At 40.3% G+C, this 27,223-nt stretch overlaps 1 protein-coding gene across 2 annotated transcripts; it reads right to left on the bottom strand.

The window, feature by feature from the left end:
* Window positions 1-279: 279 nt before the first annotated feature.
* On the bottom strand, window positions 280-21,562 carry si:ch211-28p3.4 (zinc-binding protein A33). 2 transcript variants are annotated; one of them, XM_046335665.1, is made up of 6 exons: window positions 21,381-21,562; window positions 21,171-21,266; window positions 20,603-20,830; window positions 7,018-7,037; window positions 5,125-5,267; window positions 280-1,408 (listed from the first exon to the last, which is right to left on the bottom strand). In XM_046335665.1, exons 2-6 carry the CDS (start codon window positions 21,204-21,206, stop codon window positions 831-833), a joined length of 1,005 nt encoding a protein of 334 aa, XP_046191621.1. In that variant the 5' UTR covers window positions 21,207-21,266; window positions 21,381-21,562; the 3' UTR covers window positions 280-830. The 2 variants fall into 2 exon arrangements, with proteins under 2 accessions (XP_046191621.1, XP_046191620.1); XM_046335664.1 differs by having other exon boundaries at window positions 21,392-21,561.
* Window positions 21,563-27,223: the final 5,661 nt, after the last annotated feature.

Here is a 27,223-nt window from a genome sequence, read left to right as displayed (position 1 = left end):
TATAAGCCACAGTAGTGAACTGTGGCAACCGAGTAGACATGTTACCCATTCCACACATACCTTTCAATCACACAGATGGCACTCTTGAATCCTCTCGACACATGAATCAGTGATGTAGTGCCCAACCTGTACTAAAAGGAGTGTTTGCTCCACTTGTTTTGGAGTGGAATTGAAGGGGGAAATCATATTTTAAATGCTTTCCAGGTTTAATGTTATTGTACTCAGGAATATATTTCAAAAGAAAAATGAAAAAATTATTATATAGAAAAGGAAGACAAATTTAAAAAAAAAAAGGAAATATTGTGAATTTACTATGGCTCCTTCTGGGGTAATACAATGTTTAAATTACTTAACATCAAAGGAATGACTAAGTAAACACTACTTTATTGCATTAAACATGAAGAATTTTATTGTAAAAAGAATAGTGTGTTATTTTTGTCGTACAAACGTTGCATACACATGCTAATCCTGAATTTACAATAAATCAATTTAGCTAAATGAAAACTTTGCCTAAAGTCCTGCACACAAAGTCCAAAGGGTATAGAAACAATTGTTTCAACATTAGGTGGGTGTTTCAAGCTCCTGGAAATGTATATAGGCTAGTCAGCCTGATCTGTTATAGGTCAGTGAATTTTTTATACATTTGTTTTTACACATACACAAACTTGTTTAGATTGGAAGTGGACATAAGATTGCAGCACCAGACAGTCAGGCCAGGTGTGCAGAAAAAAAAATCTAACCTGGTGTGCATGGTTCATAACACAAAAGAAAATACATGACAAAAGTGATATACCACCTCCATTCCCTCTACCCATTGCATTTGTCCTCCATCAGAGGGTAGGGGCAGAGCGTGAGGCATCGCAAATCTTAAGGGGCTTCCAGTTGGACCCCTGATTGTCGTGCCCGGGGCACACAGCCTGGTGGAGGACATTGGTGAAGGTGGCAACATAGAAACAGTGGAGAGGGGTCATGGTGTCGGCCCCCAGGAAGCACACCAGGCCCCCGGGAAAGCTGGAGTAAATACCGATGCGAGTGAAGTGCTGTCCGGCCACCACAGGGAGCGCATGGGCCACCCTGTCATGCCATGCTGTGTAGTCCCCATTAAAGAACTCCATTGCCCACGACTCGTCTCCACGGCCCAGCCAGCAGTCCTCCTCACGGCCCTTGCGTGGGATGCTTGGGTAGGTGAGACCTATCTCCCAGTAGGTCTTCCCACTTACCTGTACCTCCCAGTAGTGACGTCCCTCTCGGAAGCCCTGCCGGCTGATGGCATTGAGGGTGGTGTCGAAGCGTGAGGGGTTCTCTGGGACTTCTTGCCAGGTGTCCGTGTACTCTACCAAGTCACCCTTAGGGGAAATTATAAGTTTCGGGTGGGCAGTGGTAGGGTCAAGGACAACGTCAGAGGCATCTAAGTAAAACACACATAAATTGAGAAATTAAATAAATATTTCTAATAACACTATAAAGAGAATAGGTTTTTGCTGTCAATAGCATTCATTAGAATGCATGATATTTTTATTGCGTGAGCAATTAAACCATTAATTTGTTTGTCTACAAAGAGGACATGGTCATGAGAGTGTTTCTCCCACCCCCAGTGTACCGAGCTCTGGAAGCTACATATAGAAATTAAAGTAGTGTCTCAAATGTTAATCCACTTTTATCCATTTTGTCTGCCCCATAAAAGCTTGTTACGTCTTTGTCCCCCAGATACTAAAGACAACATGGTCCTGAGAGTGTTTTTCCCACCAACAGTGTAACAAGTTGAAAAGAAGACTGCCCACCCATGCATTGATGGGCCCAAAAGTCATAATGTCCTGTAAATATACATGGAATACGTGGAATATTGAATATTATACAGTGGGTGAGTCTAATCCTGAATGCTGATAGGTTAAAACTACATTCCATCCGGTGTCTATTCCACAAGTTACCACCGGCTAAATCTGACATTAAAATGTCTATTTACTCTGTTCCATCTGACTGCGCAATCCACTGTCTCATCAGCCCAGCAAGGCACGTTATAAACTTGATCTCCACTATAAAAAGTATCTAGACATTATATCACATTTCTTTTAGACTAACATTTCATTTTCAACAGCGGTGAGATTTTTTTTAAACCTAGCTTTCTGTCTCTCCGATATTTGCAACTTTGTTTCAATATTCAAATCCGATCTCCAGCTGTCCCATAGTAAGGAATGTGTCGGGACGAGACAGACAGACAGGCAGCGTTTCTTAGCCTGTCAAAATCATGAGTCAGCTGGCATACATTTTATGTATGATCAGTATACAAACAAATGTCATTTGAAAAAAGGTCAAAAGAAACTAAGTGCAGCTAGTTTTCAGTCTTTCCAGCTTCAATTTTAAGTGAATGTGTTAGCTGTGTTGTTTGCTAGCTCCTGTGAACAACAGTGTCTTGATGAGTGAGCACATTTTCAATGCCAGGCGAAATCTCGCCTCATTAGCTCATTGTTATGGATGTATCCAAATAAATGTCACTAGAAAACAGCTTAACCTCTTCAACCGATGGGGGCGCTAATGTCATTATTGGATAAAAAAACGTGCCCGTTTTAAGCGCAATATTTTGTCACGAAAAGATGCTCGACTATGCATATAATTTGCAGCTTTGGAAAGAAAACACTCTGACGTTTTCAAAACTGCAAAGATATTATCTGTGAGTGCCACGGAACTCATGCTACAGGCGAAACCAAGAGGAAACTCAAACAGGAAATGAGCTGAATTTTTGAAGCTCTGTTTTTTTATCGTCTCCTTATATGGCTGTGAATGTGCCGTGAACGAGCTTATGCTCTCTGCCGTTCGTCCAAGATGTCTGCAGCATTGTGACATATTTGTAGGCATATCATTGGAAGATTGACCATAAGAGACTACATTTACCAGGGGTCCGCCCGGTGTCCTGTGTCGAAATTATTGCGTAATCTCTAGGTCCATGTGCGTTCCATTTCTTCAGAAGAGAAAGTCAACTGCCACGATGGATTTATCGTCGATAGATATGTGAAAAACACCTTGAGGATTGATTCTAAACATTGGTTTGCCATGTTTCTGTCGATATTATGGAGTTAATTTGGAAAAAAGTTTGTGTTTTAATTACTTAATTTTCGTTTTTTTTCTTACCCAAACGTGATGGAGAAAACGGAGCGATTTGTCAACACAAATAATCTTTTTGTAAAAACTGAACATTTGCAATCTAACTGAGAGTCTCCTCATTGAAAACATCTGAAGTTCTTCAAAGTTCTTCAAACGTAAATGATTTTATTTGAATGTTTTTCTGGTTTTTGTGAAAATGTTGCTTGCTGAATGTCAGGCATGTCAGGCATAATACTATGCTAGGCTATCAACAGTGTTACACAAATGCTTGTTTTGCAATGGTTGAGAAGCATATTTTTGAAAATCTAAGATGACAGTGTTGTTAACAAAAGGCTAAGCTTGAGAGCAAATAGATTTATTTCATTTCATTTGCGATTTTCATGAATAGTTAATGTTGCGTTATGCTAATGAGCTTGCGGATAGATTTACACAATCCTGGATACAGGTTTCTTTCGTAGGTAAACGTGACGCAGAAAACGGAGCGATTTGTCCTAAACAAATAATATTTTTGTAAAAACTGAACATTTGCTATCTAACTGAGAGTCTCCTCATTGAAAACATCTGTTCTTCAAAGGTAAATGATTTTATTTGATTGTTTTTCCGGTTTTTGTGAAAATGTTGCCTGCTGAATGCTAATGCTAAATGCTACGCTAGCTATCAATAATCAATAGTGTTACACAAATGCTTGTTTTGCAATGGTTGAGAAGCATATTTTGAAAATCTGAGATGACAGTGTTGTTAACAAAAATCTAAGCTTGAGAACTAGCATATTGATTTACTTTCATTTGCAATTTTCATTAATAGTTAACGTTGCGTTATGGTAATGAGCTTGAGGCTGTATTCACGATCCCGGATCCGGGATGGCTCGTTGCAACAGGTTAAACAAATGCATACGCTGCTACTTTGCTGTTATTCTGGCTGCACTTTTTGGCGTGACTGTAAGTAAGCCATAGTTGGCTAGCTAGCAGGCAAGGGTTAAGAATGTTGCCAGCCAGTATGGCAATGAAACATTTGGAGCGAACGACTGGATCGCGTCCATAGATACAGAACAAAAAAGACTGAACGACTGGGTCACGTCTCTAGCAACCAAACCGATCTCGTGATCGATAAACATGAAAGTGTTTAATTATGCCAAAGTAGATGTTGGCCAAACACCTAAATCTTCCTGCGCATTTATAGACCTAAAAAGCTGTGTGTCTGTGTGTCCTCAACTTGCAGCGGGCAGACAAGTTGGCTGTCACTCAGTCAGAATGCGCATCAGCATTTGATATTTTTTTCCCTACCTTCGCCCCGCTTGTTAGATACTATGCTAGCAAACGTCCTGTTTTATCATAGTAGCAGGCTTACAGGAGGCAGCAGCAATCTAAATGACAGACTGAAATATGAGAGGAAGTGATCCATTCAGTGCAGCAGGATATTTTTACAGACAGGCAAACGAAACAGTTTGAGTTATTTAGACCACGTAGCACCTCGCACATGATTGAAAGATTTGCACTGGCACATGGAAATGACTTTTTTTTCCCGATAATAACAAAAAAAATACTAGGATTCTTATAGTATCAGGACAATTGCCCATATCCATTACGATACTTGTTTTGTCCGACTACAAACACCTTAATACACGTGACAACTCAAAGCTTCCCAAACGACCAACATACGAGAATAAAGCTAGTTAAATTATTTTGGTGAAAAATCATGTCCAAAAAACTTTGCTGACACCAACGTGAATTACAACATTGCACAATAATGTTTGATGGTTAGTACACCCATTTACGATGTTTAAGTGCCAACAGCATGGCTGAAAAAGTGAATGAACCACAGCTGTGGTCCTGGACAATAAATATCCTCCCACTTAAAAGCAATCAATTCATTTCAGTTTAAAAAATGTTTTCAGATTGTAAATCTATTTTGGAGGAAAATATATTTTGAAAAGTGTTTATAAATCTTAATATTGTGGTTTAATGAACACTTAATGTAATAAAAGTGATTGCACAGGATCTTTAAATAAATTGATATTGAACTCACAGCTCTGAAAGAGTTTCTTGGTGACAGGGACCTGGGACCGGATGAAAAGCAGGAGGTTGATGGTTAAACTCAAGAGCTGTTCATTCTTAAATTCATCCACCTGAAGCAATTCTGGATCTGTAGCCTTCATCGTCTCTGCTATTCTGGAGACAAGGAAGCAGAGAAATTGGTACATACACACACAGATACCCTTAGATGTAGGTTTATTTGACCACTGTGGTACATATGCAAAAACATACATAAAATGTGATGTCATACTCACACAGCAAACACCATTAACAGAAAAATGGGTAACACGTTATGATAATTTTCATAAATAAGCACAGTTAACAAGCAATATAAGTAAGTAAGCATTTAGAAGATCCGCCCTGGTTCTGCCGCCTGCACCAATCTCAAAATCCTAGAACCAGTAATCATGCAAGATTTGGTTCTGGGTTGCCAACATTAGAGCCTTTACAATGTCTTATGAGAAGGTTTATTATAGGATGTTTCCTTTTATGTATCAATTTCCACTCAAGATGGCCAATACTTAGTCAAGATCATTAAGATATTCAATACAATATAAAATATACAATACATTATAAAAAGTGTACACACTATTAATAAATTGACTAGATCGTCCCACCCCATCCCCCAGGACGCCTCTTCCCCATAGCTAAACAACCATATAATGTTCTGCATGTGCATTACTTTTACAGTAGCTGCTGCTCAGATAAAATAAAAACACAGAGGCGATTTGAAATAAACTTTGCAAAAAATATCAGGAGGTTGGTGGCACCTTTAATTGGAGAGGAGGGGCTTATGGTAATGGCAGGAGCGGAATAGGTGGAATGTTATCAAATACATCAAACACGTGTCTTTCTTGTGTTTGATGCCATTCCATTCGCTCCATTCAAGCCATAATTATGAGCGGTTCTCCCCTCAGCAGCCTCCACTGAAATATATGTTTTGCCGGCTACTTTAGGACGACATGACCAAATGCATTTAGCCTACAAGACAACATAACCTAGCCTACATGTAACTTGTAGCCTAGTCCTGTATTTACATTGCATTGGGGCCAAAGAATCTGTGTTTTAACCATCAATAACATAAAACTGTTATTTTGCTTCTCAATGATCATGGAACACACGATTTATTCGACAGCACATCATTGACATTTGCAAGAGTAGCCTTTTCCACTTCTGAGCAGCCTAACGTTTGGCACCTAGCGGTAACCAGAGTTTTTCTCAACATGTGATCAGTCTGCTGCACTCAGGTTACAATGTGTGTAGGAGGTAAATTCGATTTGTATGGTTGATCATGTCATTGTATGTACAATATGTCTTACAACGGACAAAGACATCTGATCATCACCTCAGGGTGAGTAGAACAGGAAGGGAGGGGGGCGCAGCACCAGAGTAGCACATGTGCAGAAGGTACGGTATTTTAGCAGGCATCCTGAGAGTCTGGTCACGCAGCCACTCCACTCCGTAAAGAAATTATATTTCACCACCCCTTTGACCATCAGAACAGTTTCAATTTGTCAGGGCATGGACTCTACAAGGGGTTGAAAGCGTTGACTCCAATGCTTCCCATAGTTGTGTTCTTGACACAAACTGGTGTGCATGGCACCTACTACCATACCCAGTTCAAAGGCACTTAAATCTTTTGTCTTGCCCATTCACCCTTTGAATGGCATACATACGCAATCCATGTTTCAATTTTCTCAAGGCTTAAAAATCCTTCTTTAACCTGTCTCCTCCCCTTCATCTCCACTTTGAAGTGGATTTAATAAGTGACATCAATAAGGGATCATAGCTTTCACCTGGATTCACCTGGTCAGTCTATGTCATGGAAAGAGGTGTTCATGAATGTTCCAAATTGTAACCAAAAAATGTGTTTTCTGATACATACCTTCTCTCCGTTTCCGCATCCTGTAGGGAGATTACAAAGCAGTTAGAGGCCAGAGATCAAATCATAATCAATCTGAAAGTTATATTGGTTTATTGCATCCAGATTCAATCAAATCTACCAAATAGGATCCATGCTGGTTCCCAATTCTAACGCAATGCTAGCTCCAACCTGTAAGGACATTTAAAACATGATATGTGCTTCCCTTGCCTTGCCATTTAATGAGCACACAGCAACATCCGCCACTACTGCCATCCTTTAGCTAGGTTGTCAGCTAGCTTTAGGTCCCCATTTTGGTAGCACTTTGTTAGTATTTGCTAATATATATGTGATTTCCCATTATATAGCTTGTGATTTTCCAGACATTTACACTCATTCACTAACAATGATGACAAAGCATAAGGGCCCACATTTAACTTCAGCATGAACATCAACCACTGGAATCATTTATTAACTACAGATTTTTGTAAGTACTTTTTAGAAACAATATTTGGTAGCACTTTATTGTAAAGATCTTCGTCTGCTGTTAGAAGAGAGGCAGACCGAAATGCAGCGTGTAGGTTACTCATGACTTTTAATGAAGCTAATACGGTACATGAAATAACGGAATACAAAACAACAAAAGAGTGAAACTAATACAGCCTATCTGGTGACTAACACAAAGATAGGTACAATCACCCACGAAATACAACGCGCACTCAGGCTACCTAAATACGGTTCCCAATCCGAGACAACTAGAATCAGCTGACTCCAATTAGGAATCGCCTCAGGCAGCCAAGCCTAACTAGACACACCCCTAATAATACACACTCCCAATTAATACAAACCCTAATACGAAATACAACATATAAACCCATGTCACACCCTGGCCTACCCAAACATATAACAAAAACACAAGATACAATGACCAAGGCGTGACAGAACCCCCCCCCTAAGGTGCGGACTCCGGGACGCACCTCAAGAGCATAGGGAGGGTCCGGGTGGGCGTCTGTCCATGGTGGCGGTTCTGGCTTGGGACGTGGACCCCACTCCATAAATGTCCTAGTTCCTCCCCTACGCGTCCTAGGATAATCCACCTTCGCCGCCGACCATGGCCTAATAGTCCTCACCCTGATCCCCACATAACTGAGGGGCAGCTCGGGACCGAGGGGCAGCTCGGGACCGAGGGGCAGCTCGGGACCGAGGGGCAACTCGGGACCGAGGGGCAGCCCGGGACAGAGGGGCAGCCCGGGACAGAGGGGCAGCCCGGGACAGAGGGGCAGCCCGGGACCGAAGCAGCCCGGTACTGAGGGGAAGCCCGGTACTGAGGGGAAGCCCGGTACTGAGAGGGAGCCCGGTACAGAGAGGGAGCCCAGTACAGAGAGGGAGCCCAGTACTGAGAGGAAGCTCAGTACTGAGAGGAAGCACAGGCAGGTAGTAGGCTCCGGTAAATCCAGGCTGGCTGGTGGACCTGGATGATTCAGGTTGTCTGGCCGATCTAGAAGATCTTGGCAGACTGGCACTTCTGGCGGATCCTGGCAGACTGGTGACGCTGGGCCGACTGGCGGCGCTGGGCAGACAGGAGACTCCGGCAGCGCAGGAGAGGAGAAAGGCTCTGGCTGAGCTGAACAGGCGGGAGACTCCAACATCACAGGAGGGGAGAAAAGCACTGGCTGTGCTGAACAGGCGATGCGCACTGGATGCGCTGGGCCGACTGGGAGCACTGGTGTCGCTGGACAGACAGGAGACTCCGGCAGCGCAGGAGGGGAGAAATGCACTGGCTGCGCTGAACAGGCGAGGCGCACTGGAGGCCTGGTGCGTGGTGCTGGAACTGGTGGTACTGGCGCGAGGACACGCACAGGAAGCCTGGTGCGGGGAGCTGCTACCGGAGGACTGGTGTGTAGAGGTGGCTCTGGATAGACCGGACCGTGCAGGCGCACTGGAGCTCTAGAGCACCGAGCCTGCCCAAGCTTACCTGGCTCGATGCCCACTCTAGCCCGGCCAATAGGAAGGGCTGGTATAAGTCGCAGTTGGCTCTGCACCCGCACTGGAAACACCGTGCGCTCCATAGCATAACACGGTGCCTGCCCGGTCTCTCTAGCCCAACGGTGAGCACAGGGAGTATGCGCAGGTTTCCTACCTGGCATAACTATTCTCCCTTTTAGCCCCCAATATTTTTTGGGGGTGACTTTCCGGTTTCCAACCGCGTCGCCGTGCTGCCTCCTCATACATACGCCTTTCCGCTTTAGCTGCCTCTATTTCCTCCTTGGGACGGCGATATTCTCCCGGCTGCTCCCAGGGTCCTTGACCGTCTAATTCCTCCTCCCATGTCCAAATCTCCAAATGATGCATTCTCTCCCATTGCAACTGCTCTTCACGATTAACAGGGAGAGTAGGCTCAGGTCTGTTTCCTGACTCAGCCACTCTCTCTCTGCGCTTTCCCCTGTTACCTTCAGTTTTCGCTCTGTATAGCAATGCTTTCCTTCTCGATTCCATACGTGTATAGCCCTCTTCGCATTGCTGTCGGGAATCCCAGGCGGGCTCCTACACACGCCCTGGGTCGGCCGCCCACCTGTCGATTTCTTCCCACGTAGTATAATCCATATCGTCCTCCTTCAGATCCTACCAGTTCACACGCTGCTCGGTCTGTGAATCGTGGTGGGCGATTCTGTAAAGATCTTCGTCTGCTGTTAGAAGAGAGGCAGACCGAAATGCAGCGTGTAGGTTACTCATGACTTTTAATGAAGCTAATACGGTACATGAAATAACGGAATACAAAACAACAAATGAGTGAAACTAATACAGCCTATCTGGTGACTAACACAAAGATAGGTACAATCACCCACGAAATACAACGCGCACTCAGGCTACCTAAATACGGTTCCCAATCCGAGACAACTAGAATCAGCTGACTCCAATTAGGAATCGCCTCAGGCAGCCAAGCCTAACTAGACACACCCCTAATAATACACACTCCCAATTAATACAAACCCTAATACGAAATACAACATATAAACCCATGTCACACCCTGGCCTACCCAAACATATAACAAAAACACAAGATACAATGACCAAGGCGTGACATTTATAATAACTTGATCATTACTCCATTCATCATTATTTAAATATTTTTGCGTGGCCACATCAAAAGTGTGGGCTATTTATCCTTTATAAATACTTTATAAATATTTTCAGTGACCAGTGTTATTTCTCACAAAAAGATGCATATGCCATTGGTAGACTTTCCAGCAGTACCTGATGTACCTCAAGATCTCAAAATAGCCTAAAATGTATCAATGGTAAAAGAATAAGCACACAAAACTGGATGTTAAAGGGAACATATAGAACATTTTATTCACAAAAACTGTTGTGAAATAACTGTTGCAAGGACATGAGGAAGAGCTGAGGGTGAAGACTTCACAAACCAGAACTCCCAATTTCGAACACCTTTCGACCCAAAATTGAATCACGCAGCTGACCAAATTACGCAATATTTTCATTCTGGGTTAACTGAGATTAGACTGCTCTAAGTGACTGCAATCCACACTTTGGTTTTGGTAGAAAGGTTACTTTATGTTCAATATACTGTATTTTCTTAAACATCCTCTGTATTGTGTGCTAATTCATTGTTAAAATGAAGTGTTTTGTAAACACCACGTTGGTGGCAACTGTCACGCGGGACTAGGTGGGTGAGGAAGGAATCAGGTGCAGAGAGTTCCACTGGAAAAGGTGCACTTTAATGTGGCAGAAAAAAATAACAAGCCCAAAACACAGGGCGCGGCCAATAATGTGGACCACCCACAACACAGGGTGCCAGGTCCAGAAATATATCACCTCTACCTAACGCACACAATCTCGCACAAAACAAGGGTGGGTACACATACTTTAAATAAGGAAGCCCATTAAGCACATACAACAGGACACAGGTGAAACTAATAAGACAAAACAAACAGACAACGAAAAAGGGATCAGTGGTGGCTAGTAGCCTGGTGACGACGAGCACCGCCCGAACAGGCAGAGGCAGGGGAGCCAACTTCGGCTGAAGTCGTGACAGCAACTGAGCTGCCACCAACATTAAGGAGTTTTGAAACACTTGGGTGTAAGGGGTTATGAGACAGATTATTATTATTTTTTTAAATAAGAGATTGATCCTCTGTGGGTAAATTATAAGCCTTCTAAAGGTGTAGTAGGCTATTCTAAATGATTTCATTTCGTTCTGAACAGATAGAACAAATTCTATAACTTTAGCAAATTTATTAGGGGTGATGCAGCTCCTCCAGAACCATTCGCACGGCTATGATTCTATAAGGAAATAGATTACAAAGTGCAACAATGGAGAGATGAGAGTTGCAGGCTCATGGCTATCAGAGCAAGGAAATGGAGAAAGATCATAAAAAGTTGATCTTCTAGTTCTGTGAGAGAAACAGGTGCACTTCTCACACAGTGCCCGCTTGTCTCAAATATACTGTAGGTTACAATGTTGCGCAAACCATAAGCCCCGGGTCGGCCCAACCCGAATCAACTCTTGGACTATCAGGCCTGTAATGAAAATCTACTTTTTCACATTGTGTTTTTTTGGGGGGCAGGAGAATTAACGAAGAAGAAACTCAAATTATCTATTTTATTCAAATGTTTATATTGCAAAAAGTGAGAGAAAAAACATTCATGCCAAGAGAGTTACTGGATCTGGCCAAATTGGTTCTGGAAGGACTATTTATTTTTTTCTAACTGTTTTCCATGGTATTTGGTTAGTCCTTTTAAGCATCCTCATAGATATTTATCATAGGACTGCCCGTATCTCCCTCTGGCCAACGCCAATTGGTGACCAAGGGTTTGCCTTAGGACGCAAAGGTGCATCATGAGTCAGGGAAATGGTCTTAGTGACAACAGACCTAGATATGGGGGAGGTTTTAGTGGGTGGAATATTAGGACAATTGGAGGTTTACAAGGTTGCAGATACAGTATGCTTAACAGTGCAAGTTATTATATTAAAGTTATATGGACGCTTAATCATCATGGTGCTTTTTAATGGTAAGTTTACAAACATTGGTTGTGGTAAGTTTAATTGAAACTTGGGTATCATCATGGTAAGTGGGGAAGTAAGTATAGCAAGATATAATTGCTTAGCATTGGCAGATCATAAAAAATAAAAATAAATTACATGGCTAAAAGAAAAATAATATAATATCTATCTATTGTTTACAGGAAACTCATTCTACAAATATAGATGAGGTTGGGTGGAAAAAAGACTAGGAAGGAGAAATACGTTTTTGTCACGGGCAAAGAAACTCAAGTGGGGTTATTATACTCATTAATGCAATTTTGACCGATTGTGCAAACTGTGCAAACAGATCCGCAAGGAAGATGGATTACTTTAAATATGCTATTGGACCAAAAACAGCATCTTCACAGGGTCCTTTGCTGTTGTTCTGGGATTGATTTGCACTTTTCGTATCAAAGTACGTTCATTTCTAGGAGACCGAAAGCGTATCCTTCCTGAGCGGTACAAACAATCGTACGCAGGTATTAACTCCATGGGACCACGCAGCTGCATGGTCCCGTGGAGTTATTACCTGCGTACGATTGTTTGTACAGATGAACATGGCACCTTCAGGCATTTGGAAATTGCTCCCAAGGATGAACCTGTCATGTTTTGTCATAGATTGTCATGTCTTGTCCCTGTGCTTTCTCTTCTATTCGTTTCCCCCTGCTGGTCTTATTAGGTTCTTTCCCTCTCTCTTTCCCTCTCTCTCTCTCTATCGTTCCGTTCCTGCTCCCAGCTGTTCATCATTCTCCTAACTACCTCGTTTACTCTTTCACACCTGTCCCCTATTTTGCCCTCTGATTAAGTCCCTATTTCTCTCTCTGTTTCTGCTTCTGTCCTTGTCGGATCCTTGTTTGATGTTTGCTGTGCTGTGTTCTTGTTCTGTCCTGTCGTGTTTTTGCCTTCATCAGATGCTGCGAGTGAGCAGGTGTATCTGTCAGCTACGGCCTGCGCCTACCCGAAGCGACCTGCAGTCTGTGGCCGCTTCTCCTGTTATTCCCCTCTACAGACTAGAGGATTTCAGTTATTCCCCGTTTGGACATTTCCTGTTAAGGATTCAGGATTTGTCGTTTTCTGTTTGGACTTGAATAAACTCTGTTTCTGTTAAGTCGCTTTTGGGTCTTCACTCACCTGCATAACAGAACCAAACCTGTGGAGGTCTGCAATTCTTTTTCTGAGGTTTTGGCTGATTTATTTTCATTTTCCCCTGATGTCAAGTAAAGAGGCACTGAGTTTGAAGGTAGGCCTTGAAATACATCCACAGGTACACCTCCAATTGACTCAAATTATGATAATTAGCATTTCAGAAGCTTCTAAAGCCATGACATCATTTTCTGGAATTTTCCAAGCTGTTTAAAGGTACAGTCAACTTAGTGTTTGTAAACTTCTGACTTAAACTGTATGTACAGCAACCCCAGATGTAAAAACCAGTACCTTGCAAAAGCATTCATCGAACTTCACGTTTTTCCTATTTTGTTGCATTACAACCTGTAATTTAAATAGATTTTTATTTGGATTTCATGTAATGGACATACACAAAATAGTCCAAATTGGTGAAGTGAAATTTAAAAAATAACTTGTTTAAAAAAATAAAAGTAGAAAATAAAAAACTGAAAAGTGGTGTATGCATATGTATTCACCCCCCTTTGCTATGAAGCCCCTAAATAAGATCTCTCCAAACAGGAGCTCTCCAAACAGGTCAGGGACAAAGTTGTGGAGAAGTACAGATCAGGGTTGGGTTATAAAAAATATCAGAAACTTTGAACATCCCATAGAGCACCGTTAATCCAATATTTTTAAAAATGAAAGAATATGGCACCACAACAAACCTGCCAAGAGAGGGCCACCCACCAAAATTCACAGACCAGGCAAGGTAGGAATTAATAAGAGTGGCAACAAAGAGACCAAAGATAACCCTGAAGGAGCTGCAAAACTCCACAGTGGAGATTGGAGTGTCTGTCCATAGAACCACTTTAAGCCATACACTCCACAGAGCTGGGCTTTACGGAAGAGTGTCCAGACAAAATGCCATTGCTTAAAGAAATAAATAAGCAAACATGTTTGGTGTTCGCCAAAAGGCATTTGGGAGACTCCCCAAACATATGGAAAAAAGTTACTCTGGTCAGATGAGACTAAAATGTAGCTTTTTGGCCATCAAGGAAAAGGCTATGTCTGGTACAAACCCAACACCTCTCATCACCCCGAGAACAACATCCCCACAGTGAAGCATGGTGGTGGCAGCATCATGCTGTGGGGATGTTTTTCTTCGGCAGGGAATGAGGAACTGGTCAGAATTGAAGGAATGATGGGTGACACTAAAAACAGGGAAAGTCTTGAGACAAACCTGTTTGTCTTCCAGAGATTTGAGACTGGGATAGAGGTTCACCTTCCAGCAGGACAATAATCCTAAACATACTGCTAAAGCAACACTTGAGTGGTTTAAGGGGAAACATTTAAATGTCTTGGAATGGCCTAGTCAAAGCCAAGACCTCAATCCAATTGAGAATCTGTGGTATGACTTAAAGATTGCTGTACACCAGCGGAACCCATCCAACTTGAAGAAGCTGGAGCAGTTTTGCCTTGAAGAATGGGCAAACATCCCAGTGGCTAGATGTGCCAAGCTTATAGAGACATACCCCAAGAGACTTGCAGCTGTAATTGGTGCAAAAGGTGGATCTACTAAATATTTACTTTTTTGGGGGGGGGGGGGGGATAGTTATGCACACTCATGTTTTCTGGGTTTTTTTTGTCTTATTTCTTGTTTGTATCACAATATAACATCTTTTGCATCTTCACATTGGTAGGCATGTCGAGTAAATCAAATTATACAAACCTTCAACATATTAATTTTAATTCCAGGTTGTAAAGGCACACAAAATCCAAGGGGGGGTGAATACTTTCGCAAGCCACTGTAGTAAATAATGGTTACTCAGAAAGTATTGAGCTTTTAAGAGGAGTAAAACAAGGCTGTCTGTTGTCTCCATTTCTATTTATTATGGCCCTTGAAATGCTAGATATTAAAATTAGATCCAACAAGAACATCAAGGGGTTAGAAATCCAGGGGATAAAAACAGAAGTGTCAATGTATGCCGATGACTAGTTTTTTCTTAAGTCCCCAATCTGGATCCCTGCGCAATCTCATCAAAGATCTTGATCACTTTTCTTAAAACCTAATTATGACAAGTGTGCCATATTACGTATTGGATCATTAAAAAATTGTGTTTACATTACCTTGTAGTTTAACAATAAAATTAGCGGAAGTGAAGTAGACATACTTGGTATACACATCTCACAACTCTAAAAAAAAAAGAACTTATCACAATTAATTTCATGGAAAGTTTGCAAAAATAGATAAGATTCTGCAACCACGGAGGGGTAAATACTTGTCTATTTTTGGAAAAATTACATTGATTAACTCTTTGGTCCTATCACAGTTTACATACTTACTAATGGCACTGCCTACTCCAGATAGAGTTTTTTTTAATCATATGAGCAAAAAAGATTTTATTTTATTTGGAATGCTAAGCCAGACAAATTAAATGTGCCTATTTTTAATTAAATATGAGTTTGGGGGACTAAAATGATTTAATATTAAAGCTTTACACCTCTCTCACAAATTGAATATGATCTTTCCAGGACAACTTTTCATCAATTAGAACTCAGAGGAATCTAGTGGATGTGACTTGATACATTTCATTCCCACCAACTGAGATTCAGTCTCTTTCTTCAAAATATTCCTTATTCTTACTAGTGAATACAATAAACCTGCACTTTTTTTACATTTAAAGATGATTTGTTTATCTTGAACCATTAATTTTTTTGTTGCCATACCTGAGGTGGTTTCATTAATTAGTGAATCATAATTATTGTGCGATAAAATCAAATTAGTATCATCAGCAAAGAGAATGTGAAATACGGTAGAAGACACAGCAACAAGGTCATTGATATAGATTAGGACTAACAAAGGTCCAATTATCAAACCTTCTGGCACACCACAGGATATCTTGGCCCTGGTAGATGCACAGCAATTTGCATGAACAAGTTGTTCTCTATCAAAAACATAACTATATCAGCAATTATATGTATAATCATGAAAACCGTAATAATGCAATTTAAATGAACCGTGCCAAACGCTTTGGATTAATCTAAAAAGATGCTAAACCCTAACCTGGACAACGCTGGGCCAATTGTGCGCTGCCCAATGGGACTCCCAATCACAGCCGGTTGTAATACCTCCTGGAATCAGTGACACCACTAGCACTGAGCTGCAGTGCCTTAGACCACTGCACCACTAAAGACTGTAAATATTTTATCCACAGCAGATCATACTTCAGGTATGCGATGTTGCCTTTTTTCATTATGGCAGCAGTTCCTTTCTTTTGAGGCACACATTTTTTGGAAAATCTTTATTGATGAAGATTTTGGTTCCCTTCAGACACTTGACTCTCCTGAAAATCTCCTTGTCTTGGAACCAGAGCAGTTTCACCACTATAGAACTGGGCAGTCCATCGGGAAGAACGTGCCACTCCTATATGCGCCCTCTCCATCTCGATGAGTTTAGGGTCCAATTTGAGTTGATCTTTGGCAGCGATTACAGCTGCGAGTCCTTCTGGGTAAGTCTCTAAGAGCTTTCCACACCTTGATTGTGCAACATTTGCCCATTTATTATTTTAATAATTCTTAAAATTGGTTGTTCATCATTGCTAGGCAATCATTCGCAGGTCTTGCCATAGATTTTCAACTAGATTTAAGTCCAAACTGTAACTCAGCCACTCAGGAACATTCACTGTCTTCTTGGAGAGCAACTGCAGTGTAGATTTGGCCTTGTTTTTTAAGTTATTGTCCTGAAAGGTGCCTACATTTACCAGTGTGGTGAAACACAGACTGAACCAAGTTTTCCTATAGAATTGTACCCGTGCTTTACCCATTCCATTTCTTGTTTTATCCTGAAAAACTCCCCAGTCCTTAATAATTACAAGCATACCTATAATATGGTGTAGCCACCACTAAGCTTGGAAATATGGCACTCAGTAATGTGTTGTATTGGATTTGCCCCAAACATAACAATTTGCATTCAGAACAAAAAGTTATTTGCATTGCCATTTTTTAGCAGTACTACTTTAGTGCATTGTTGTAAACAGGATGCATGTTTTGAAATAGTTTTATTCTGTACAGACTTCCTTCTTTTCACTCTGTCAATTAGGTTAGAATTGTGGAGTAACTACAATGTTGTTGATCCATCTTGAGTTTTCTCCCATCACAGCCATTAAACTCTGTAACTGTTTTAAAGTCACCATTGCCTCATGGTGAAATCCCTGAGCGGTTTCCTTCCTCTCTGACAACTGAGTTAGGAAGGATGCCTGTATCTTTGTAGTGACTGGGTATATTGATAAACCATTCAAAGTATAATTAATAACTTCAGCATGCACAAAGGGATATTCAATGTCTGCTTTTTTATTTTGACCCATCTACCAATAGATGCCCTTCTTTGCGAGGTATTGGAAAACCTCCCTTGTCTTTGTGGTTGAAATTCACTGCTCGACTGAGGGACCTTAACAATAATTGTATGTGTGGGGTACAGAGATGAGGTAGTCATTAAAAAATAATTTAAATCAATAATATTGCACACAGAGTGAGTCCAATTTATTATGTGACTTGTTAAGCACATTTTTACTCCTGAACTGATTGAGGCTTGCCAGAACAAAGGTGTTGAGTACTCATTGTCTCAAGATATTTAAGCATTACTTTTTGTATACATTTGTAACAATTTTGAAAAACAGAATTCCACTTTGACATTATGGGGTATTGTGTGTAGGCCAGTGACCAATTTTTAAATTTATTTAATTGCTATTTTTCAATTCAGGCTTTAACACAACAAAATGTGGAAAAGGTCATGGGGTGGGAATACTTTCTGAGGACACTGTATGAAGGCCTGATAAGACATATCAGTAACACATAATTTTATAGTTACCTTTCCGTTGAAGAGCTTGGCTGAGAGGCCTCAGGTGGTGGCTTCTCAACTTCCTCTGAATTCTTGATCTAATTTTCTTCATTCTCCTCTTCACTGAGTAGCTCAGCATCATGGGCATCTTTCTCTAAGAAGGCCGTGCCTTCATGGTCCTCCTCATCCTGCAGACATTCCGAAGCAATGACATCAGACGTCAGTGTCCCCCTCCTCATGGACAGGGACTGTAATATCCGCTGGTAATGGTCTCCGCTGTCCATTTCCAAAACTCAAACATAAAGACAAACAATGAACATTAACATTTAAAATGTAAATCAGTGACAACCCCTCCAAAGAATAGAGCGAGATTGACTTAAAGTTATATTCAGAATACACTTCAGTACATAAAAAAGGGAATCATCAATGAAATTGAATATTGTATCCACAAGTTAACAATCGCATGGTGACAATGTTTCATGTTATTATACAAAGGTTTTCACTATAACATTTGGGAAAACATGCCATATAATTGTATATCTGATAGTCCATAACTGAAATAATATGATAATGTATACCTACTGTAAGTAGCAGTCACAAACCAGCTAGACCAGGAACATTTAGTTACCAAGCTGACCAACAAAGCCATTATTTCTAAGCTATTATAATTAGGTTTAGGCTATAATATTACATTAATTCTTGGAATCAACAGCCAGAAGGCTTAATATTTTATAGGATTCATATCACAGATAAACATACACCTAATAATATACAGTCAGCAGGGGATGACTAGCTATGGGGATATGACTAGCTATTCAAATGTACTCACCCAATTTTTCTTCACAGCAACCCTTTCCCTTTTAGCAGGCTAGCTAGGGACACAATATAGTGCCTTTAGAAAGTATTCAGACACCTTGAATTTTTCCACATTTTTTTACATTACAGACTTATTCTAAAATAGATTTATTTTTAATTCCTCAGCAATCTCCACCTCATAATGACAAAGTGAAAACAGATTTTTAGAAATGATAAAAAATGTAGGCTGTAACCTAACTTAAATGTGGAAAAACTCAAGGGATCTGAATACTTCTGAAGGTACTGTATACTCACTAGCCAGTTCGTTTCTAGCTCTAACACCCATTGACAAATGCATTGTATTTTGTAGTTATCAAACATTAACATCAAGTAGGCTACATGGCTTTGTTTTGGGTGACTTACTTGAACAACACAGGCTAGCACATCATAGCTAGTTAGGTGGCTAGCTAGCAATCTAGCTAGATAGCTACCATTATCTGAGAATATTTCATAAAGCTTCTTAAAGCTTTTCATGTACTTAAAAAATATTGATGTCATTGATCATATAATAATAACTTTTACCTCAGAAATTGTCAACTCATATTCAAGCTGATTCTACTACTTGGCTTGGTAGATAGTTAGCTCACCGGGCATCAAAAGTTCAGTTCACACACTCAATCTGAAAAAACAGACTAAAATGTAAATATTATCGTTACTAACATAAAAACGAATTACATACAGTTTCTTACCTTGATATTTTTGTCCAAATTTGAATGATGGAGCTGCCAAAGTCAAATCGAAGGGGGGGAGAAGTGCCTCCCTGTGGCAGCTGCCTCAAATTAGCAATATTCGTGTTGAGGCTAATTCCCGCCACTTAACCCGTAAACCAAGCATATATTGTTAATGCATAATTTAACCTATTAAAAGAGGAGATTTATGAAAAATATGATGATTGCAGCCCAGAGATATTGATGTGACAACAACTGGAAACATGTTTCTGATTTTCGAACGGACAGGCAGAAAAAGGTTAACCATTGGATATGTTCTAGGGGGCATTTTGAGACCTTCAGGAGCATCCAGTACTGGTCGGATCTACCAATGGCATGTTCAGCTTTTTGTGAGCAATTACAATCTTCACACAAGAAGTATTTATAAAGTATAAATATCCCACACTTTAGATAGGGCCACACAAAAATATGTAACTAATGATTAGTAAATGGTTTTTAAGGACCTATGTTTTACATCTTAAATACTTTAAAAGTTGTTTATAAATGTTTGAATAACCAGGTTGCTAACATTTACAAATGTGGGAGTAATGATTCATAAATGATTCATAAAATATGATGAATAAAATTATTCATAAAATATGAATATACTTACTTATCCATTTTAAATGTTTTATTATGTGGACATATTATAAAGTGCTACCAAATATTTGTTTCAATAAATTGGACTAAATTAGCCTCTCCATTGACACCCATGTAGATTGTAGCGTCCTAGCATAACTTTTAGATTTTGCAAGGTAAGTCGAATATGAATATCAGGACTTTGTACAAACATGGCATTCATGTAGGGTGAAAGCTTCTTCATGTAATTATATTCTGTTTCCTATACTGAAATTCCTATTCTGCAACCTGGGAACTATTTAATTAGAATTTAAATCAATAATTGAATCTGATCAGCAATTGAATTCAGAAATGACTGCTTCTACGGGCCAAATCCAAACTTGAAGTAAGTGTGCATAACTTGCTGTCACACTCTTTATGTGATAGTTACAGGCATGTGAGTCAAATTAGAATGTCCCTATGTTATGTTCAGACGGCCTTCACCTTGTCATCTGTCTGCTCTTTCTCCATTTGGGTGCTGAGCTGGGCTATCTCCTGGTCAAGTTCCTGACTGAGGTGGTAGCAGCGCTCTATTCTGTCCTCAATGGTGCACTCTGTGGCTTGATACTCCATGTCCAGCTGGGTCAGCGTGATCCGCAGGTCCTCATCCAGAACCCTCTTCATGTCCTCATACTTCTTCTTAATCTTCTCCTTCAGTGCATTGGTCTTCTTCTGAAGTGGGGGAGGGGTCATGTGAAATGGTCATAATTAGAACATTTGAAAGCAGTGCAATAGAAATACCATTTTTAAAGATACAGATTCACAGTGGCAAGTGTCTATGACATCTTTGGAAAGCCTATAAAACCATTGTTGCAATTCAGAGCATTTGTAAGTCTATTTCACCATCTCCCAAAACTCCCTATCCCTCAGACATAATGTTCCATAAAACTTATTGAAATGAATTGCAATGGAACTCACCCCAGCTCTGAATCTAAACGAAATAGAATAGGATGCCAACAAGTGTTCTTCAGGCTTCTGACGAGAGACATTCACCAGACAATCTTTGACTTACTGTAAAGTCAACCTGCTTAGCTGCTAGCTTCTTCATCCTGTATGCGACAACATCCCTTTGCCTCTGTAGGTGCTGTTGATGTTTCACAAGTGTTTCCTGTGAAAGAGTGAAAAGCAGCAAAGAGATAAGACATATAAAGTGAGAAGACAAATAATCGTTGCTTTAATCAAACCAATGGTGTATTTTTCTTTTGAGGAACAACTGATTTACAAAGGATTTACTTGCGTATGGCCCTTCATGACAAACTCCTGTATGTATGACTGTCTGTCCTCCTTCCTTCTGTATCTCCTATCCCTCTTCCCCAGAAAAAAGGATAACTGCAACTTACCAGCATAAGTATTATTACCCACGCTTTTATACCCCTGTATCTGATGCCAAGGCATGGTAGTTGGGGGAGTTGGTTGGAGGGAGCATGGTATCTATCCCTCCCCCACCCAACTGTCCTCATACGCTGGGAAGCATGTGCTTTGTTCCGTGTATGGGTTAGGGAGCGTAAATCTCAGCTCTGGGGACAGACACAAGGGTGACTTCCCGAGCCCTCTGGAAGGATCAGGGGGCTGGGTCACAAGAGAGCGTGGATTGCTCTGTCCTCCAGTGACTGAGCCGTCAAGAGGAGCACTATTTATATCTACCTGCCCTGAACCCTTTGAGGCTTTTGTTTGTGTGTGGGTGTCACTTGTCAGGCCAGTGTGTGTGGTTTGAGTAATTGAGTGTCAGTTTGTATAGGCATATGTCAGCATCTTTAACACCAGTGTAAGAGACTCTTTAATATTGAGATCTACAAGTTTATAACAGCTTTGTAAGGAATTCTAAGGAATTCAGTCTCGCTTTAAATAATGTGCAGCTTATTAAGGCTTCATACAGCCTTCATAAACACAACACGCATGTGTTACAAATAATCTATAACTCTACGTCATGCTTTATAAAGGGTTCATAAATGTGGCATAACTGTGTGACTTAACCACCAGTGTCAAATGTGACAAAATTCACTATATCAAATATGACATAAACCTGTTCTTTAAAAAAGGGTGGCGTAAGCACAGCTTAATTCTAGAACTTATAAATCATATTAAATTGAGGCTTCACAACGCATGTATAACCCTGTCATGCATCTTGGTAGAGCAATGCATCACCGGGATATTGGGTTTGATTCCCGGGACCACCCATACGTAAAAATGTATTCACACAGTCCCTTGGATGTTATATATTATATTATATTTCACTAAACCACTTCCAGGATGGCCCAATCTCTTTCCCTATTGGGGGCATAGTCAGTATTGGACCTGACCTCAACTTCCCCCACTCTTAATTGTAGTCAAAAGTCAAACTTGTTTTATTGAACAACAACAGCATTTAGATGTTCTGTGTTCACAATAATGCTTAAAACGCACAAGGGGGTGAATTTTGAGGTCTGGGAAAAATGTGAGAAGTTAATTTATTTGGTGTATTTGCCCTTTTAATCAGTGAGCATGCCCTGGACTATTGTTTGGTTAGTGGATTTTCTGTACTGCAGTTAGTGCACGTGATGTGATTAGGCCGCCAATGTAATGGGTGGAGTAAAAGGCCAGCGTCACTCCGTACCCCATGAAATGACACCATATATACATTCTACCGACCCTATTGAATATTCCCTTTAATACTTTTACTGCGGCTCCCTGTAACGACGTTCGTCTGTTGAAGGAAGAGAGTCGGACCGAAATGCAGCGTGTTGGTTACTCATGACTTTAATGAAATGAATCGCGGTACATGAAATAACTTACAAAGACGAAAACAACAAACGGAACGTGAAACTTATTACAGCCTATCTGGTGAACACTACACAAAGACAGGAACAATCACCCACGAAATACAAAGCGAAACTAAGGCTGCCTAAATACGGTTCCCAATCAGAGACAACGAGAATCACCTGACTCTGATTGAGAATCGCCTCAGGCAGCCAAGCCTATACAACACCCCTAATCAGCCGCGATCCCAAAACTACAAACCCCAATACGAAAAACAACATATAAACCCATGTCACACCCTGGCCTACCCAAACATATAACAAAAACACAAAATACAATGACCAAGGCGTGACACTCCCACAGTAGTTCTTGCTCTAAATCCAAATGTATTCCAAATACTGTACAGTGATTAGCATTGGGGGCATTTATTTGACATTGGAACATGTTTTAAAACCCACATTTAATACAAACGTCACTTAAATATGAACAGATGTGAATCATTATTCATGTTTAGACAATTATTTTGGTTATTGACACTTCTCTACTATTACGTGGGGCACTTTTATTTTGAAAATCTCAGAAATTCTGTGATCCGGAAGTATTAAATGGAAATGTATGGTTTAAACATGTCTTTAATGTTTATTTAATTTATCTGTTAGTGATAATGCACTGTGTTAATTCGTGTTTGTGTAATTCGTGTTTAAATCATTAAGTCTTTATGTATTTGGCGGCAGGGTAGCCTAGTGGTTAGAGCATTGGACTAGTAACCGGAAGGTTGCAAGTTCAAATCCCCTAGCTGACAAGGTACAAATCTGTCGTTCTGCCCCTGAAAAGGCAGGTAACCCACTGTTCCTAGGCCATCATTGAAAATAAGAATTTGTTCTTAACTAACTGGCCTAGTTAAATAAAGGTATAAAAAAAATACATGTATGCGTCATTATGAATGACCAAATGGGTCTGACTTGATTGGGGGCGGCAGGTAGCCTAGTGGTTAGAGAGTTGGGCCAGTAACCGAAAGTGTTCCTGAATCGAATCCCCGAGCTGGCAAGGTAGAAATATGTCGTTCTGCCCCCGAATAAGGAAGATAATCCACTGTAAATAATTATTTGTTCTGAACTGACTTGCCTAGTTAAATAGTTAAGTACAGCATCATACAAGGCAGTCCAAAGTTTGGACAAACCTACTCATTCAAGAGTTTTTATTTGTTTCTACATTGTACATGTACCGTAGTACATTATTTTGGTTACAGTAGTAACCAAAACATTGAAAACAAATGAAAATATATTTTATATTTGAGATTCTTCAAAGTAGCCCTTTGCCTTGATGACACACTCTTAGCATTCTCTCAACCAGCTTCATGAGGTAGTCATCTGGAATGCATTTGAATTAACAGATGTGCCTTGTTCAAAGTGAATTCGTGAAATTTCTTTCCTTCTTAATGCGTTTGAGTCAGTCAGTTGTGTTGTGACAAGGTAGGGGTGGTATGCTACAATGTAGAAAACAGTATAAATAAAAAACAGTATAAATAAATAAAAACCATTGAATGAGTAGGTGTGTCCAAACTTTTGACTGGTACTGTAACTATTACAGGTCACTACATAGTGTCAATAAATAGGTTATTAACATTCTGCTGATTTGTCAAGGTTTTATCATGTTCCACAGGTTACTGTAGGTTGTGATAGGTATTTCAATTTCAGAACCAAGATGATTTGGAGTATTCCTCCCTCAGACTACCGTACCAGGTATTCCTCTTCTGTTCCCATGCTGGAGTTTGATGACAACCTATTACAATGGTGCCAACATTTTGAGGCTGATCTTTCAGTGGGGGAGTGGGTGAATGTGTCAAAGACCTGACTGGGCCCAGCACCACACAATGTGGCTTGTTTTTGTTATTTGTGTGTTTGTGTAGTGAAAAAAATGTAACTTGGTTCCAGGAAGAAAGCAAATTTCAATTTCTTTAGGTTGGGGGCTTTCATCAAGGTAAATGTTTCTTGTTGTATTGTTGTCCCCAGGCTATTCAAAATTGCCCTTAGTGGGAGGGACCATAGAATTCTATAGGATTTGACATCGTCACTAATTAACACAGTCAAAAAGTCATATTTATTGCTAAATCCTGCCAATTTCCACTATTTATCTTCTTAAAATGTTATTTTCAACATAACCCTAACTAAATGAAGGCCAACTTTTATGCGTTGGTCCATCAGACCATCCTCACATTTGGGAGGAATTGTCTGGGAACGAGATTGGGTGTAATGTGACTAACATGACATCACTTCAGAACATATGCCATCCTTCAGCACAAACCTTTATAAAGCACGTTTATATCATATTTGACATTGATGATTATGTCACACAGTTATGCCACATTTATGAACCCTTAATATAGCATGACATATGGTTATAGATGCTTTGTAACATATTTGTGTCATGCTTTATGAAGGCATTATGACGTTTTTTTAAGCCTTTATAAGCTGAACGTCATTTAGAGCTGGACCAGGAATTCTGAGAATGCACAATGGTTATTCTAATGTGTTATGAAATCAATATTTAGGACACTTGGAGTAAAATTACACTTTGGGTGACATTTTGCATGAGCAAATGGCAGTGAGCAAAATAACTACACCATTTCACACTATGTCTGTGTTTCACGGGGAGCATATCCTTCTTGACTCACACTCAGCAATACGTCCAGTGTAAGAGGTCTGAAAAAATTGTGTGTGTGCTGTGGTGTGCATCTGGTGTACAGCACTATGTGTGTGTGTGAGCCTCTCCACCCGAGTATGAGAGTTATGTCGATGCCAGGGTGTTCCAATAATAGGCCTATATGCTGACAATGACAGCTATCGTGAATTGCGTACACACATGCTGCAAATGGTGTGTGAATGTGCAACCAGTAAAGACATGCCAAATGTACAGCTGCCTCTTTTCCCTTCACGAAGCCTGATTCAGACTGACATGATCAAATCCCATTGACAACCCCACCCTTCACCCACCCAATAAGCTTATCCATACAGAGTATGGTACCCCAACATGGCACTCCAAAGGGCATGAGTCTAACTAGGTTGATTAACAGTAGGCTAACCTGGAATGAGGGCATATGAGCAGTGACAGGAACAGCAGTGCCACGTGCATCTGAATGCCACTGCGTTTATGAGCCCTTTGACAGACTGGGAACTTCACAAGATGTTTTGGAATTAGGCCACAGGTGGGCCTAACCAACTGGGGATTTGCCTTGGTCAGCTGTCTCTTAGGTTTATGTACTTTACGGAAATCGAATTAGTCATGTGGTTTTGCTCATGTGGGCATGCCAGAGAAGGATGCGCGCAGTAGAAAATGTGCAAAAAACTGCTATTGATTGATTTATCCTACCTTGTAATGTGGACTAGTCACTAGTGGCTATTTACAAAGCTTGCAACTGATCTTTGTGAAAAAATAAAAGACTTTAACCTGGCTTAGGCTATTGATATGAAATTGTTGAATTAATTAAACCTGATAGGTATACTGTTAAAATAACCTGAGAGAGAGACACAAAAGTGAAGGAAGGTAAAACTTTTCAAATACAAATTTTCTTGAAAAAAATGTTACCATTTTGGGAGACATGAAACCTGTTAAACTGAGTGTTACATATTTTCTGTGTGCTTTATAAGGTTTTATGCTGTATAAATATACATGATCTATTACTACATTATAATTAATATGATTTATGTAATGTAGCATAAAACACTGTTTGCCTACACTCAGAAAAAAAGGTTAGGAGAACCCTTTTTGGTTCTAGGTAAAACCCTATTGGATTACCAAAAATGGTTATATCTGGAACCAAAAAGGGTTCTTCAAAGGGTTTTGCTATGGGGACAGCCGAAGAACACTTTTAGGTTCTAGATAGCACCTTTTTTTCTAAGTGTGTATCACAGATCTGTGCATCAGCCAGGCTATAAACTATAAAAAGAGCAGGAGGGTCCACAGACTTGTGGTTGGGAATCCCTGCTGTAACCAATCATCTGTTGGCTGACATTAGCTTGACTGTTCTCTTTGTTTCTCCCTTTAGTACAAGGAGGTCAGACTCCCTCCCTTGGACAACCAAGTCCTGCCTCATCTTTTGGTCAGTGTGTTGGCTGGCATTGTTTAATGACGTCTTTAAACAATTGATCTGTGGAATATCTTATAAAGTTTTGACAAATACCCTTTGTGTTATGCAGGTGAGTGAGGACCCAAAAGCGATTTAACAGAAACAGAGTCCTTTAATGTCCAAACAGGGAAAACATAAATCCTCAATCTTTACAGGAGATGTCCAAACAGGGAAAACATAAATCCTCAATCTTTACAGGAGAT

The sequence above is a fragment of the Oncorhynchus gorbuscha genome, unplaced genomic scaffold (genome assembly GCF_021184085.1).
Source record: "Oncorhynchus gorbuscha isolate QuinsamMale2020 ecotype Even-year unplaced genomic scaffold, OgorEven_v1.0 Un_scaffold_814, whole genome shotgun sequence".
In the NCBI taxonomy this organism is placed as follows: Eukaryota; Metazoa; Chordata; class Actinopteri; order Salmoniformes; family Salmonidae; genus Oncorhynchus; species Oncorhynchus gorbuscha.
The sequence above is the reverse complement of the archived record's forward strand: the minus strand, read 5'-3'. Positions and strand labels throughout refer to the sequence as shown.